The 13,614-nt window shown below is 43.7% G+C and overlaps 1 protein-coding gene across 1 annotated transcript in view; it reads left to right on the top strand.

Moving 5' to 3' along the window:
- CSMD1 (CUB and Sushi multiple domains 1) overlaps positions 1-13,614 on the top strand; it is a 1,578,457-nt gene that overhangs the window by 1,481,070 nt on the left and 83,773 nt on the right. Inside the window, exon 49 of the mRNA XM_081517452.1 lies at positions 1,974-2,159. Coding sequence (XP_081373578.1) covers positions 1,974-2,159 — 186 coding nt within the window. The remainder of the gene's footprint in view (positions 1-1,973; positions 2,160-13,614) is intronic.

Below are 13,614 nucleotides of genomic sequence, written 5' to 3'. Positions count from 1 at the left end.
ATATATACATATACACTCACATATATATATATATGTATATATATATGTATATATATATACATATATATATACACACACACTCACACACATATGTATATATACACTCATACACACACACATGTATATATTTCAGATTGTTGAAATAGCTGATCATAAATTTAAGCATCAGAGAAACTCTAGAGTTTTAATTTTTCTAGAACTTTGATTCTTATCAGCACTAAATTTTCTTTGACTCTTCTGATAACTCCCTATTGCATTTACTGAAGATTTTGATACAGAAAAAAAGAACAAAGACAGCAACCAAAAAACTCAGACTTAGCCGCAGGTGGCCAGGGTGCCTATAGAGCAGAAGGAGGTCTCACTTGGGCATCAGGTCTGTTCTCCAGCCCCAGGTTTTAAACAAAGTCACTGTGCTAACCCAGGTGAATAATTCTATCTCTCTGACCTTCTTCCTTACCCATCAAATTATATGTTTATATAAACTTTTTCAACCAGTCCTTCCTGCTTTATCTTACTAGGTGTCTATTCTCATTGGAAACTATGCGGGAAATATTTTAAATGATTTAAATTAAAAATCCATGATGCTTCAAACCCCATAACATCTTCAATGTTGATTGAGTAAAAGATGATCCTTAAATTAGTGATTGCACAGATTTCCTTTGACAAGCGCTCCTGAGTTGTGTGTGTATTTGGGGGGGATTCCTGTCTTATCACCTTTCGTTACTATGGATTCCGTGCGCCCACTCACTCAGTTGTGTTCGACTCTTTGCACCCATTAAGTGTAGCCCACCAGGCTCCTCTGTCCATGTGATTCTCCAGGCAAGACTACTGGAGTGGGTTGCATTTCTTCCTCCATGGGATCTTCCCAACCAAGGGACCAAGCCCACATCTCTTGCATCTCTTGCATTGGCATGCAGATATCTTTATCACTAGCAGTACCTGGGAAAACCCTGGGTTCCTTACTGTAACTTATGTAACTTTAGAGTTGTTTTTGTTTGTTTCATCTCATGGTAAATAAGTCTGGGTCAGAGCTAGTAAATTTAAGAAGGAAGTGCTTATAATAACTTCTCTGTTCATCTTACTAGTTGTTAAAAATTCCTGCTTCTTTGGTACTACTTTCTTGCCCAACATTTTGGGCTAGGGTAGTGGCAGAGGGGTTCAGAATGGCGGGGGCACATGTATACCTGTGGTTGATACATGTTGATGTATAGCAAAAGCCATCACAATATTGTAAAGTAATTAGCCTCCAGTTGAAATAAATTAACTATTGTTTTTAAACTGGCTTGTGCGTCCATCCCTGTAGGACTGAGCCTTCTGTTCTGAGTATCTCCCTTAATTCCTTAGTTCTGCAGCCCCTGCTTTCTGACTGATAGTTGGTAAATGCATACATTTTATAACAATGGATGCACTGATGCTCTAAGCTAAGGTAATATTTGTCTTGAAACAAAATTTCTTGTGCTTTAAGGAAAATGAAACTTTGGCGAATGGGGTGAGGGACTTAAGCTATGGGAGGTTTCTAAGACCTGAGGGGCACTATTCCTAACTCTGATTCCAATGAAATCTCAAACCCAAAGAGTCAGTATGGTGACAAATTTGTGATGGTAAAGATATTAATCTATGCTTTCTTTCCCGTATTAAATGAAATATAGCACGTTACACTGTTCTCTTCACCATGACCGTCTGATAATGTCCATGCGATGAAGCTGTGTGAAAGCCATCAGACATAACTTCTGGAATAACAAATTTAAAAGATACTGTATTTTGACCCATTTTTCATTGTCTCTCATTAACTCTTAAGACCCATACAACTTTGTAAGTGTGCTTGTTTATGCCACACAAGAAAAATGCTAATATTTAACAGGTTTTATATACCTTTGAGACGAGACTCAGAAAAAGAAAAGAAGAAAATTTCATCACATCTTGTCAGAATAACCCTGAACTTGTCATTTTTTTATTTTTATTTTTTTCTCCAGCTGTGTCCTGTGGAATCCCAGAGTCCCCAGGAAATGGTTCATTTACGGGGAATGAGTTCACACTGGACAGTAAAGTGACCTATGATTGTAATGAGGGCTTCAAGCTGGATGCTGGTCAGCAAGCTACAGCCGTGTGTCAGGAGGATGGATTGTGGAGCAACAGGGGGAAGCCTCCCTCGTGCAAACGTAAGTGTCCAGTGCTCTGCCTGGCTTCACAGGTTTAAGGAGGAACAGATACATGGGTGAGAACTCTGGCCTCCACAGTGCAAGATCCCTTGCCTCAGCATCTGAGTATCTGTCACTGGCTTGTGGTCATGTTACATCCGTCTATTCTGTATCAGCCACTCTAACCGTTAACATAAGCTCTGCAGTCATGAAGGTGGGTCATATGGAATCACGTTGGGTCCGTCAGCACCTAGACCATGAGATGGACACAGAGGATCCTGGCCATGCTGCCGTGTTCAGTTTGGAGAGATTCAGTCAGGAGGTTATTGAGACATCAAGCACTCTACACAGAATATTAAAACGTAATTCAACACAAGTTTGCTCTGCGTCTCCTATCTCACTGAGTTCCCTGAGGGTCAAGGTGATGCCTGGGTCTATTTGTACATCACCTGCTCTGTGTAACACATTGATGCTCAATAAATGCATCACTGATTTGTGAAATAGGGTGAGTTTTCTGGAAAGCTATTAACAGTATATGATGATATTTTTAAAAAAATCAAAAGTTTGGATTCATTCTTAAACTGTAGTCTTAAAAAACAATAATCAACTCCATAACACAAAGCCAAAGAGAACAAAAGTTCACACACACACACTTGTACATGCCCACACACACAATGTACACCATTGAAACAATCCTCATCCCTCAATGCCTGGCCACCACTGACCTTTGTACTGTCTCCATAGTCTTACCATTTCCAGAATGTCATAGAGTTTGGAATCACTCAGTAGGCTTTGCAGACTGGCTTCTTTCACTCAGTAATATGCGTTTAAGATTCCTCCACTCCAGTGCTCTTGCCTGGAAAATCCCATGGACAGAGGAGGCTGCTGGGCTGCAGTCCATGGGGTTGCGAAGAGTCGGACACAACTGAGTGACTTCACTTTCACTTTTCACTTTCATGCATTGGAGCAGGCAATGGCAACCCACTCCAGTATTCTTGCCTGGAGAACCCCAGTAGGCTCTGTCTATGGGGTCGCACAGAGTCGGACACGACTGAAGCAACTTAGCAGCAGCAGCAGCAGCGTGTCTTTTCATGACTCGATAGCTCATTTCTTTTTAGCGAAATAAAATTCCGCCTTCTGGATGGACCACAGTATATTTATCCATTCAACTACCGAAGGGTATCTTGGTTGCTTACAAGTGTTGGCAATTATGAATACAGCTACTATATACATCTTAGGTTTCCAAATGTTGAGGTTTAAGCCATCTTTTTCACTCCTCTTTCTGCCAATAAATAGATTAGCATTCTAGATATTCAATATGAGTGTTAACTATATGAGAATTATGATAAAAAGAAGCACAACATAGCCTTTTGAGTCTCAGGTTGATGATGGAGAAAGAAGAGGCTCAAAGAGAGGGAAGCAGACAGCATTTCTTGAATTCCACTGAGAAAGTGGGTGAGGTTTCCCTCTGGGCATGGGGAGTCTGAGAGTCACTCTTAACAGGAGACCTGAAGGTGCTCTAGCTCACGTCTGCTCTGCCAGGACCTCAGCCTGTCTGCACAGGGTTTTGGAGAGACAGAATGATGTAAGCTCTACGGGGGAGATGACAGACAGACAGATGTAGAGGAGGTAACGTGAGTGCCTGGTCAGTCTTTATGGAGGAGACAGTGCTCCTGTGGGGACTGAGCTAGGTCTGCTGAGATGACTGTGATGATCTACACCCGTGTTTTGAGTGGTAACTCTAAACACTTGTCTATGTTGCATCATACAGTGATACTAACAGTCCTCTGGAAAAGGTAGTGTTTTCTCCTCTTGCTAAATTCATACAAAGTAAATAACTGAAATATCCAAAATTCACAATTAGCAACCACATACATTTGATAGGTCACATCATGAAAACATCTGGATAAGCATTTTGTTGTGGTCACAGTGTCCTGTTGGAGGTCCCCTGCTGCCACTGGTAAAGCCGTGTGGTAACCGTTTGGTTTGGTAACAAAGCTCTGGGCATCCCGGAAGCACAGGGGTCATGACCTTCCCAGGTCTGCCTCGGGATACAGTGCATTGTGCTGTGGCGTGAGCACAGGCTCTTCATTCCATGAGCCCATAAAGAAACAGTTTAAATATTAAATAGATTTCATGATAAGTGGGGGTGAGTATAAGGACAGGAAATATGAGAGTTCCCACAGTGGTGAAATACGCCCAGAGATCAGGACATCCTAGGATGTTCCCGGCTACCCACAGCCAAGAAGAGAGCTCAGAACCACAGTCTGGACCCCCAGTTCCCTCCTCAGAGCCATCCTCCTCCCGCCCCACATTTGCTCCATCACGTCCCATCACCTCCACCCACTCCACCCAGGACACTCATCTGCCCACTCAGGCCCCACGTACACCGAGTCACCACCGCCTGCACCCATGGAACCATGTCCATTCACCTCCCTCCACAGTCTCCTGCACAGCCACTGGCTCCTCATTTAAGCACATACAAATCACAACATGACACTTCACTGCTTAAATCCTCCCAGGCGTTCTCCTGGCAATTAGGGTGAAATTCATAAGCTTGATTATTCTGCACTCACTTCTCCAAAAGGCAGATATGGAGAGGCCACCTATTGAACCTGAAACAGCTTGACCAAGCGGAGACATAGGTTCAATCCCTGGGTCAGGAAGAGCCCCTGGAGAAGGAAATGGCAACCCTTTCCAGTATTCTTGCCTGGAGAATCCCATGGACAGAGGTGCCTGGTGGGCTATAATCCATGGGGTCGCAAAGAGCTGGACCTGACTTAGTGACTAAACCACCACCACCTGGGAACCTGCCCCAGCTCATGTTTGAGACTGATGCCTATTTAGGCATTGAGGGGCACACCATATGGATGATAGCTCATGTAAGACTATTCTAGACCCCCATATCTTCCAGGTTAGATTTGCAAAGCTTTACACAAATTGACCCTTTTAATTCTACTGAGGAAGGCAGTTTTGTTATCCCACGTCTAGGTATGAACCAGGAAGAAGTGGTTACATTGACCAAATCCACAGACAAAGTAGCCGAGCTGCGGTTCTGTTCCAGGAGACCCTATTCCTAAACTCCGTGTTGTTCTGCCTCTTGGAATTGATTTCTCTCATGATTTTTAAGTCTCATAAGTTATAAAAAACCAAGAGCAGAGACAGAAGGAAAAGGTGCTACTTTAATCTAACATATAATTCATTCTAAAATGTATTAAATAGCTGATGGCAAGGAGGGAGTAAAGTTTTGTTTGAGGATTGTAGCAGGACCAAGTGATTTCAAAGACAATGTATATTTATGCCTAAAATTTTCTGTGAAAATCAGGAATGAGAGGTCTTTGGCAGTTCAAAAGCACATGTTACATCAATTAAAGAGAACTGCTTGGTGCTCATATAAAGCATTATGTTACGGCACACAGAGTGGTTTCATTTATGAATATATTTGATTTTTCTGTTTTAAATGCACATCTAGATGTGCAACTGCTTTAAAGTTGTAATGAAAAAATTAAATAACAGAATGGTTTCTTACATACACATGAGGACCCCAGCCTAAGAAAGTTATTTGTTCAGTTAAAGGATTGTTAAATGGGAAAAAGTCAATTTGCATTTTAAAGCCTGTTTTGACACTGACTGATACTTGTTCAATAGGACAGGAAGATAAATATAATGTTTATAGTAAAATGAGAAATCAGCCTTGAATTTTCTAAGTACAATCTCAAACTTTCAAGTATTTTTCCCTTTGTTTATTGGACTTCATTAAAATTCCTTGGTGTTCAAAGGCTGGAAAACCTATTTAATTTTTTGAGGGGAAGGTTGTTTTTTCACATTTTTTAAATTGAAGAAATTGAGAAGAGTAAGCATAAAACTTTTCCTCTTAGTTAGAAAGTTTGGTTACTCTTAAATTCTGAGATATGTATTCCCCAAGGCCAGTTCCTATGTTGGTATGACACAGTTTGTATAAGTTTCTTTAGCATCTGAATAATATGTAGATCAGTACTGGAACCTCAAGAGATAAGAAACACCTCAGCTTTGATAAGTAGTAACTGTAAATGGTAAATAAACTGATTTCATGTTGCCCTTGGGTTTACTAGGATGAAGATTATAATAAATAACTGCATTTCAGTTTGCATGCGTCTCCCAGTTGCACAAATCTCAAGGCAGACATTTGAGGTGCATTCTTTCCATTTTAATTATTTACTGAAGCTGGATTTGGACCATTGATGACATAAATGATGCTCATGCCGCGATGAACTAGGGGGAGTGGCTGGGATGAGTGTCCCAGGTCTGCTGGTCTGACAAATGGTGAGCAAACGTGCTCCCCACCCTCTGCTTTCAGGAGAAAACAAAGCCACTAAGATTACCTGCCAACATCAGACAAAATCCCAATGTGCGGGGGGCTTCTTCCTCTCTCAATTAAAGTTATCAGAGAGACACGTTTGTCATTAATAATTTATTAAGGACCTGCTCCACCCTGGGCACCATGAGGACTTTAAGTGACTAAATGCAAGGTATATACATTTAAGGAAGGAAGGGGCAAATTAAAGCCACACGGAACAGCTTTATATCATCTGTAAATAGCCCAAATGAGGAACAAAGATTGCACATAAACTACCTATTTGTACATATGTATGTCTGCACTCATTTATCTGTAAAGGATTTATACATACAGTCATATATAACACACATATATATGTGCATGCGGTGCTGTTCTGTGCTTAGTTGCTCAGTCGTGTCTGACTCTTTGTGACCCCATGGATTGTTCCAGGCTCCTCTGTTCATGGGGATTCTCTAGGCAAGAATACTGAAGTGGATTGCCAATCCCTTCTCGAGGGCATCTTCCCGTCCCAGGGATCGAACATGGGTCTCCTGCCTTGCAGGGAGATTCTTTGCTGTCTGAGCCAATGTTGAGGGTATATATTTATCCCTTTAGCCCCTCAAAACATGGCCTTATCATACTTGTGTTTCTTTATTAGTTATTTCTGTTTTCATGTAGAGTTCCGGTTATTATCTTCATTTAACAACTGGATGAGCGTCATTTAATCATAGATCGTATTGCTAAACTGCAGTGTCAGGAGACCAGCCATTTACCTGCGCTGTGGGCCTTCTCTCCGTGCTGAGTGCTTGCTGAGCACTCACCCGCATTCCATCTTCCAGTCCCTGTAACAAACTCAACTCACCATTGTTATTCCGTCTTCAGGGGGAGCGTGAGTGCCCACACAGGGCTGCAGGGAACCCCAGCCAGAGTCAGGCCTGCGGCTTGGCTCTCGGCTGCCAGCCCTGTGGTGCTGGACTGCCGCGTCCTGTGTGTGCAGCGGCTGTAGAGGGTCCTTCTTGCCTGCACTGGGCCTTGACAAGAGATATCAGTTAAGATGTTAGCAAAGCTGTGGGAGGAAGGCCAGGCCACCCCTGATCTGAATGCAAACTCATCATGCAAGCTACAAATGCACTTCTAAAAGTATATATTAAAGCTCAAAATGGGGGAGCAGTGATGAAATCTCCATGTGCAAGCTGTGAGCCCTTAGCTCTGTCTCCCAAGACTGCGGTCAGCTGTGAAATGACAGCCCAGAGCAAAGGGCCATTTTTTTTTTTTTAATTGGAGGACAATTGCTTTACAGTGCTGTGTTGCTCTCTGCCAAACACCACCACCATTCAGTGATAATTATACTTAAATCCCCTCTCTCACCCCACCCCACCCCTCTAGTCCATCACGGAGCACCAAGCTGGTCTCCCTGTGCTACACAGCAGCCTCCTGCTAGCCATCTACTTTACACACAGTGGTGTATATATATGTCAGTGGTACTGTCTCAATTTGTCCCACCCTCTCCTTCCCCAATTAGTTGTGTCCAACAATCCGTTCTCTATGCCACAACAGGCAAGAAGGGTGGGCGGCCCAGGGGGAAGTGCCCCTTCCCAAGGCCTGGCCTCATCCTCGGTGCTCTGAGACCTGTCCATGTGCTTGGTGTGGGCTCAGGAAACAGAGGGAAAAGGGGGGAAGGGGGATGCCCACCCACTCCTGGACAAGGTGTTGGTGGATAGCAAGTCCCTCGTTAGCCCGCACAAAGTGGTGAGAGGCTCACCGGCTGCAGGGCCGAGTCCAGCCACTCGCCACCTGGAGCATCACTCTGTGGGGTGGGTATGGGCTCTTCCATGCAGGGCAGGACTCTGCTGGCCTGCCGAAGCTCCTTTCTGGGGGCCACCAGTGGGTGACAAAGCTCTCTGCTGCACGTGGTGGGGACAGACTGTCTTAAGGCTGCCCCTCACTGTTGTGCAAACTTTTCACGTCTTTTAGGATCGTGGTGCTTTGGGGGAGGTAAGCTATTTAAAGGACTCAGATTCTGTCATTTCAGTTGTGTTTTCAGTCCTTTCTTTTCAGGGCCATTTATGTTCTCCTCTGTATAATGTTTCCATCTCTTTTACTTCATTTCCGAAGATTGAATATGGGTTCCTCCAGCTCTTTGCATTTTAGTTAGAATTGTGGACTCTGAACAGCTCCCCATGGCTCTCTGATAAATATGAGAAAGTGAGGTTTGCACAGAGGCTGAAGGATGGGAAATACAGGGTTTGTGCTACCCAGGCCCTTTATGGCCCCTGAGCACTGGCTGTGTTTGTTATTGCTCTCCACATTAGCACTGCTCGAGGGCAGGTGTAGCTTTGGTTCACATCTGTAACTTTATAAAGATTTCTAGAATGAATGAATGAATGGACTGTCTGCAGTGTGGTCTGAAGTCACTTAATCTGCTCGCTCTCTTTCCCTCATTTGTTTTTCTTGTCAAACACCTGACTACCGCCCAGCGCAGGACAGTGCTCCCCTCTCAGACAGGAGCTGCATGGGGCCCCCTGGTTCAGGCCCCTCTGAAGACCATGTATCATTAGTTCAAATGAAGACTCGGTGACCTAAAGTGACTTGCAGTGAATTTAGTTTAAAAAACAGCCCCAAGTCAGAAAGGCTGGGTCACAGTGGAGCCCTCTTACATGTTCTTTTTATAGACACTTGGATTAGAGGTACTACTTTCAGGGACTTCCCTGGCTGTCCAGTAGTTAAGACTCAGTGATCTCACTGCTAGGGCCCCAGGTTTGATCCCTGGTCTGGGAGCTAAGATCCCACAGGTTGTATGTACATCACAACCAAAAAAAAAAAAAAAGAGAGAGAGGGGTGGAAAAAAGAAAAACATTCAATTTCCATCCTTTCCAAGGGTTCGTTTAGACTCATTTCATGTAATTATAAAATTAGCTGTGATATGTAATTTTAAAAATGGATTTTTTTTATGGAACATGGATTACAGAATTGAAAAAAAAATTCTAAACATTTGCCATGTAATGTCACTAGTGGACGAGATTACTTCAATATTTTCTTGTTGAAATCAGATTTCGTGGGGGGCATTTACACTGCAGAGTATTGGTTATTTGAGGCAGTTCTAGTCAGCGATGTAAATGTTCTGCTAACATATGTTTTGTTTTTTTTTCTTTTATTAAGTCTGACCACAGTAACGAAATGACAGAAAGCCCAGGGCAGGGAAAAAATGTGTGATCTCATGAGGGTTTTGGAAACTCTGCAAGGATGGGCAGAAATCTGGCAATCCCAGGTCACTGAGAACTTGAGAATCCTGAGAGTCCAGGCTCAGGCAGGAACCTCGGAGGAGAAGGGACACTCGCTTGGCGTCTGTGCCTCTCAAGTGCTAGTAAGTCTCAGGTGAGCCTGTGAGAAACACCTGACAAGGTCACTTCAAAACTCTATCTATCCTCCTGCTCTTATTCTCAATAACTCATAGCTAATCATGCAGTCATCTGACTAAGCTGAGATTAAAACACTCATTTAAAAAGAATGATCGCCCTTAGGAATTCCAGGCTCTCAACCCAGCCTTTCTGGGAGGGCTTCCTCACAGGGCCACATTGAAGTCAGATGGCATGAAATGCACTGAAGTCAGAGTGGTACCCTGGGCATTCCCACTTCATGCCCCTGACTTACCGAAACCAAAGCAGCGTGCTCCTCCACTTCCGAGTCAAAAGAACCAAGGCTAGCTCAGCCTGTGCCCAGCCAGCAAGTCCAGACTGTGAGCAGCACCCTGAAAACTCTGCTGGGTTGTGAACACAAGTAGTTATATTGTTATTGTTGTTGTTTAGTCACTCAGTCGTGTCTGACTCTTTGTAACCCCATGGACTGTAGCCCACCAGGCTCCTCTGTCCATGGAATTCTCCAGGCAAGAATACTGGAGTGGGTTGCCATGTCCTCCTCCAGGGGACCTTCCCAACCTAGGGATTGAACCTACATCTCCAGCATGGCAGGTGGATTCTTTACCACTGAGCCACCCCAGGAAGCCCCCACAAGCACTTACGAGTCTGGTTAAATCATTTTACTCCAGGGGCATCAGATCATAATTTTACAAATCTAATTAAATGTTCTTGAACTGAACTTGGTAACAGAAAGCATTTGCACAGTGACTGTGTTGCGGGAAGTCTGTTACAAAGAAGACGCCTGCACCCCTGCATCTGTTACAAAGAAGACGCCTGCACCCCTGCATCTCGATTAGAATTTCGCAGAAGATGTATGAGCAGGACCTGTAATTCATGAGTGGGGAGGCCGGAGGGCTTTATTCCTGGTGGCACCGCTGCCACTGTCTGAATATCTTAAACAAAACAACTCTCAGCCTGCCTGGTTTGCCACTGGTGGGACGACTCTATCATAAATCAGAACCACTCATGGTAAAATGATAAGTCAATCTCTCTCGAGCAAAATGTGAAATGTTTGGTGTTGTCTCTGAAACATTCACAAGATGGAAAAACTGCATCCTTTCTGCGCAGAAACTTTACTGTCTGTGCCTTCAGTGGGTATGATTTGAGAAGTACTGTTTAGGGGTTTTTACACAAAACTGCATCAACCGTGTCAACCCTTAATACGAGTGACCATGTGACTTGAGAGTGACTGTCTGTACATCTGCTCTTGAATTTTTTTTGAAATAGAAGAAAATTATTCCATAAGACTTGTGTGCTTTTTTTTTAAGGTGATAGAAGATAATCTGTATTTCTGTTTTTAAAAAAGGAAGGAATATGAGGTGAACTGGCAGGTGGAGAACTTTCTATCAATCCAGCTAAACCTGCCAGTTATGGAAAATGTTTAATTTCACTAAATTTGACCTGGCAGTTGACTCACTTACCATTGTCATAAGTACTACTTGATAACATCTATGAATACGAAATGCTTTCTTTTACTACAAGTCCAGATGGACCAACATTTTAAAGCATTCTTTAACAGTTGTCATTACTTATGTGATATTCATGTTGATGTGCCCGGAGTCCTCACTGTTGTAGTTGGTGTCACTTGGTTTAGTTACATATAGTCAGTACCCTTGTCAACTTGTGGAGGGGATGACAGGTCCAGAGGTGCATGGGTAGGGGTCCTGCCTGGCTGGGGGAACCTAAGCTCACTGGCTGGTCTGTAAAATACTAATAACAACAACCACACCGCCGGTGTCTCCTGACCCCGTGTGGTTGTGAGGACCGCTTAGTGTGAAATTATATATTCCCTTAGACATGCACTGTGAAAAGGGTGTTTATTTTTGGAAACACTGGACAAGCACAGGTCTGAGGAAGCAGCAGGACTCGTATGGCCCATGACTTCAGGCAGCTGGGGGTGCTGGCAGGTGCCTGGGGAAACCCAGTGAATGCTAGCCCCAGATGGTTCTGTTAGGAGGAACAAACTGCTTTCTCTGAGAATGTCAGCCCAGCCGCCCGCAAGCTGCTTTGCTGCCTTCTGACTGCACCTCGGCCCTGTTACCGTGGGTCCCAGGGAGATATGCACGTGGTCACTCGTTGGCCTCTGAGTGGCAGGGCCACCCCGGGCACAGCGACAGCCTGCCTGGCAAAAGCCGTCTGCGGGCGCCCGGCCCTGCTCCCCCGCGCCTCCGCTGATGCCCATCTTCCCCCTGTTCCGATCTGCTCCTCTGCTCTGGCTCCTGTCTCTGCTCTGGCTCCTGGCTCAGCTATACAGAGACTGTCAGTCCACACATTCCTCAAGCTTTGCCATATTCTGTGGTGTCGGATGTCATGAAAGCAAAATATCTCTATCGAGTACTCAGTTCTCTATACATTACTCATGCAGCTCCCTAAAGTGATGTGTGCCCATATTCCTCCTGTAGCCTGTGTTTCTGTTCTCTTTTCCATTTTTATCCCCCTCAAAGTATTGATGCTCTGGGATGGAATTTTAAAAAATAAGAATACAATGGAAGCAGTCTAGTTTTTCTAAATAATCTCCTGTTAAACTATTAGGCATTGATTTATGTAATCTTTCAGAGAAGGCACTGGCAACCCACTCCAGTGTTCTTGCCTGGAGAATCCCAGGGACGGTGGAGCCTGGTGGGCTGCCATCTGTGGGGTCGCACAGAGTCGGACACGACTAAAGTGACTTAGCAGCAGCAGCAGCTATGTAATCTTTTATATTTATGTCTTGTATTTGTATAATCAATACTGATAATGTTGTTCAGTCACTCAGTTGAATCCAACTCTCTGTGACCTCATGGACTGCAGCACACCAGTCTACCCGGCCCTTCACTATCTCCCAGACTTTTCTCAAACTCATGAGCGTTGAGTCAGCAATGCCATCCAACCATCTCATCCTCTGTCATCCCCTTCTCCTCCTGCCCTCAATCTTTCCCAGCATCAGGGTCTTTTCCAGTGAGTTGACTCTTCACATCAGGTGGCCAAAGTATTGCGGCTTCAGTTTCAGCATCAGTCCTTCCAATGAATATTCAGGACTGATTTCCTTTAGGATGGGCTGGTTGGATCTCCTTGCAGTCCAAGAGTCTTCTCCAACACCACAGTTCAAAAGCATCAATTCTTTGACACTCAGCTTTCTTTATGGTCCAACTCTCACATCCATACATGACCACTGGAAAAACCATAACCTTAACTAGATGGACTTTGTTGGCAGAGTAACGTCTCTCCTTTTTAATACGTTGTCTAGGTTTGTCACAGCTTTTCTTCCAAGGACCAAGCATCTTTTAATTTTGTGGCTGCAATCACTGTCTGCAGTGATTTTGGAGCCCAATAAAATAAAGTCTGTCACTGTTTCCATTTTTTCCCCATCTATTTGCCATGAAGTGATAGGGCTGAATGTCATGATCTTAAATGATTTGTATATGTGTATATGTGTGTGTATGTACATAGTTGTGTGATGTATGTGTACATATATTTTTGTGTCACAAGGCAGCAAGTTCTTTCATTGGCACTCAGTTCATCTGTTTCAATTTTTTGTCTGAAAAATTTTTTTCTCAACTTTCCCCTTTTTCTGGAGTATTCTTTTATATTTTAAAATGTATTATTCTTTTTTTGAAAGAAAATGCTCTTTGTGATCATCAGGCCAATGCTCCTAAATCCTTTGACTCCTTGTTTGGTTTTTCTCTGGCCGTCAGTAATGTGTAGTAAAACTGGAAACTACAGAAAAGAGTGAAAAAGAATGAAAAAGGGACCGCAGTCTCACTGC

The sequence above is a fragment of the Giraffa tippelskirchi genome, chromosome 8 (genome assembly GCF_054371585.1).
Source record: "Giraffa tippelskirchi isolate mGirTip1 chromosome 8, T2T-mGirTip1v1.2.pri, whole genome shotgun sequence".
Taxonomy (NCBI): domain Eukaryota; kingdom Metazoa; phylum Chordata; class Mammalia; order Artiodactyla; family Giraffidae; genus Giraffa; species Giraffa tippelskirchi.
The sequence above is the reverse complement of the archived record's forward strand: the minus strand, read 5'-3'. Positions and strand labels throughout refer to the sequence as shown.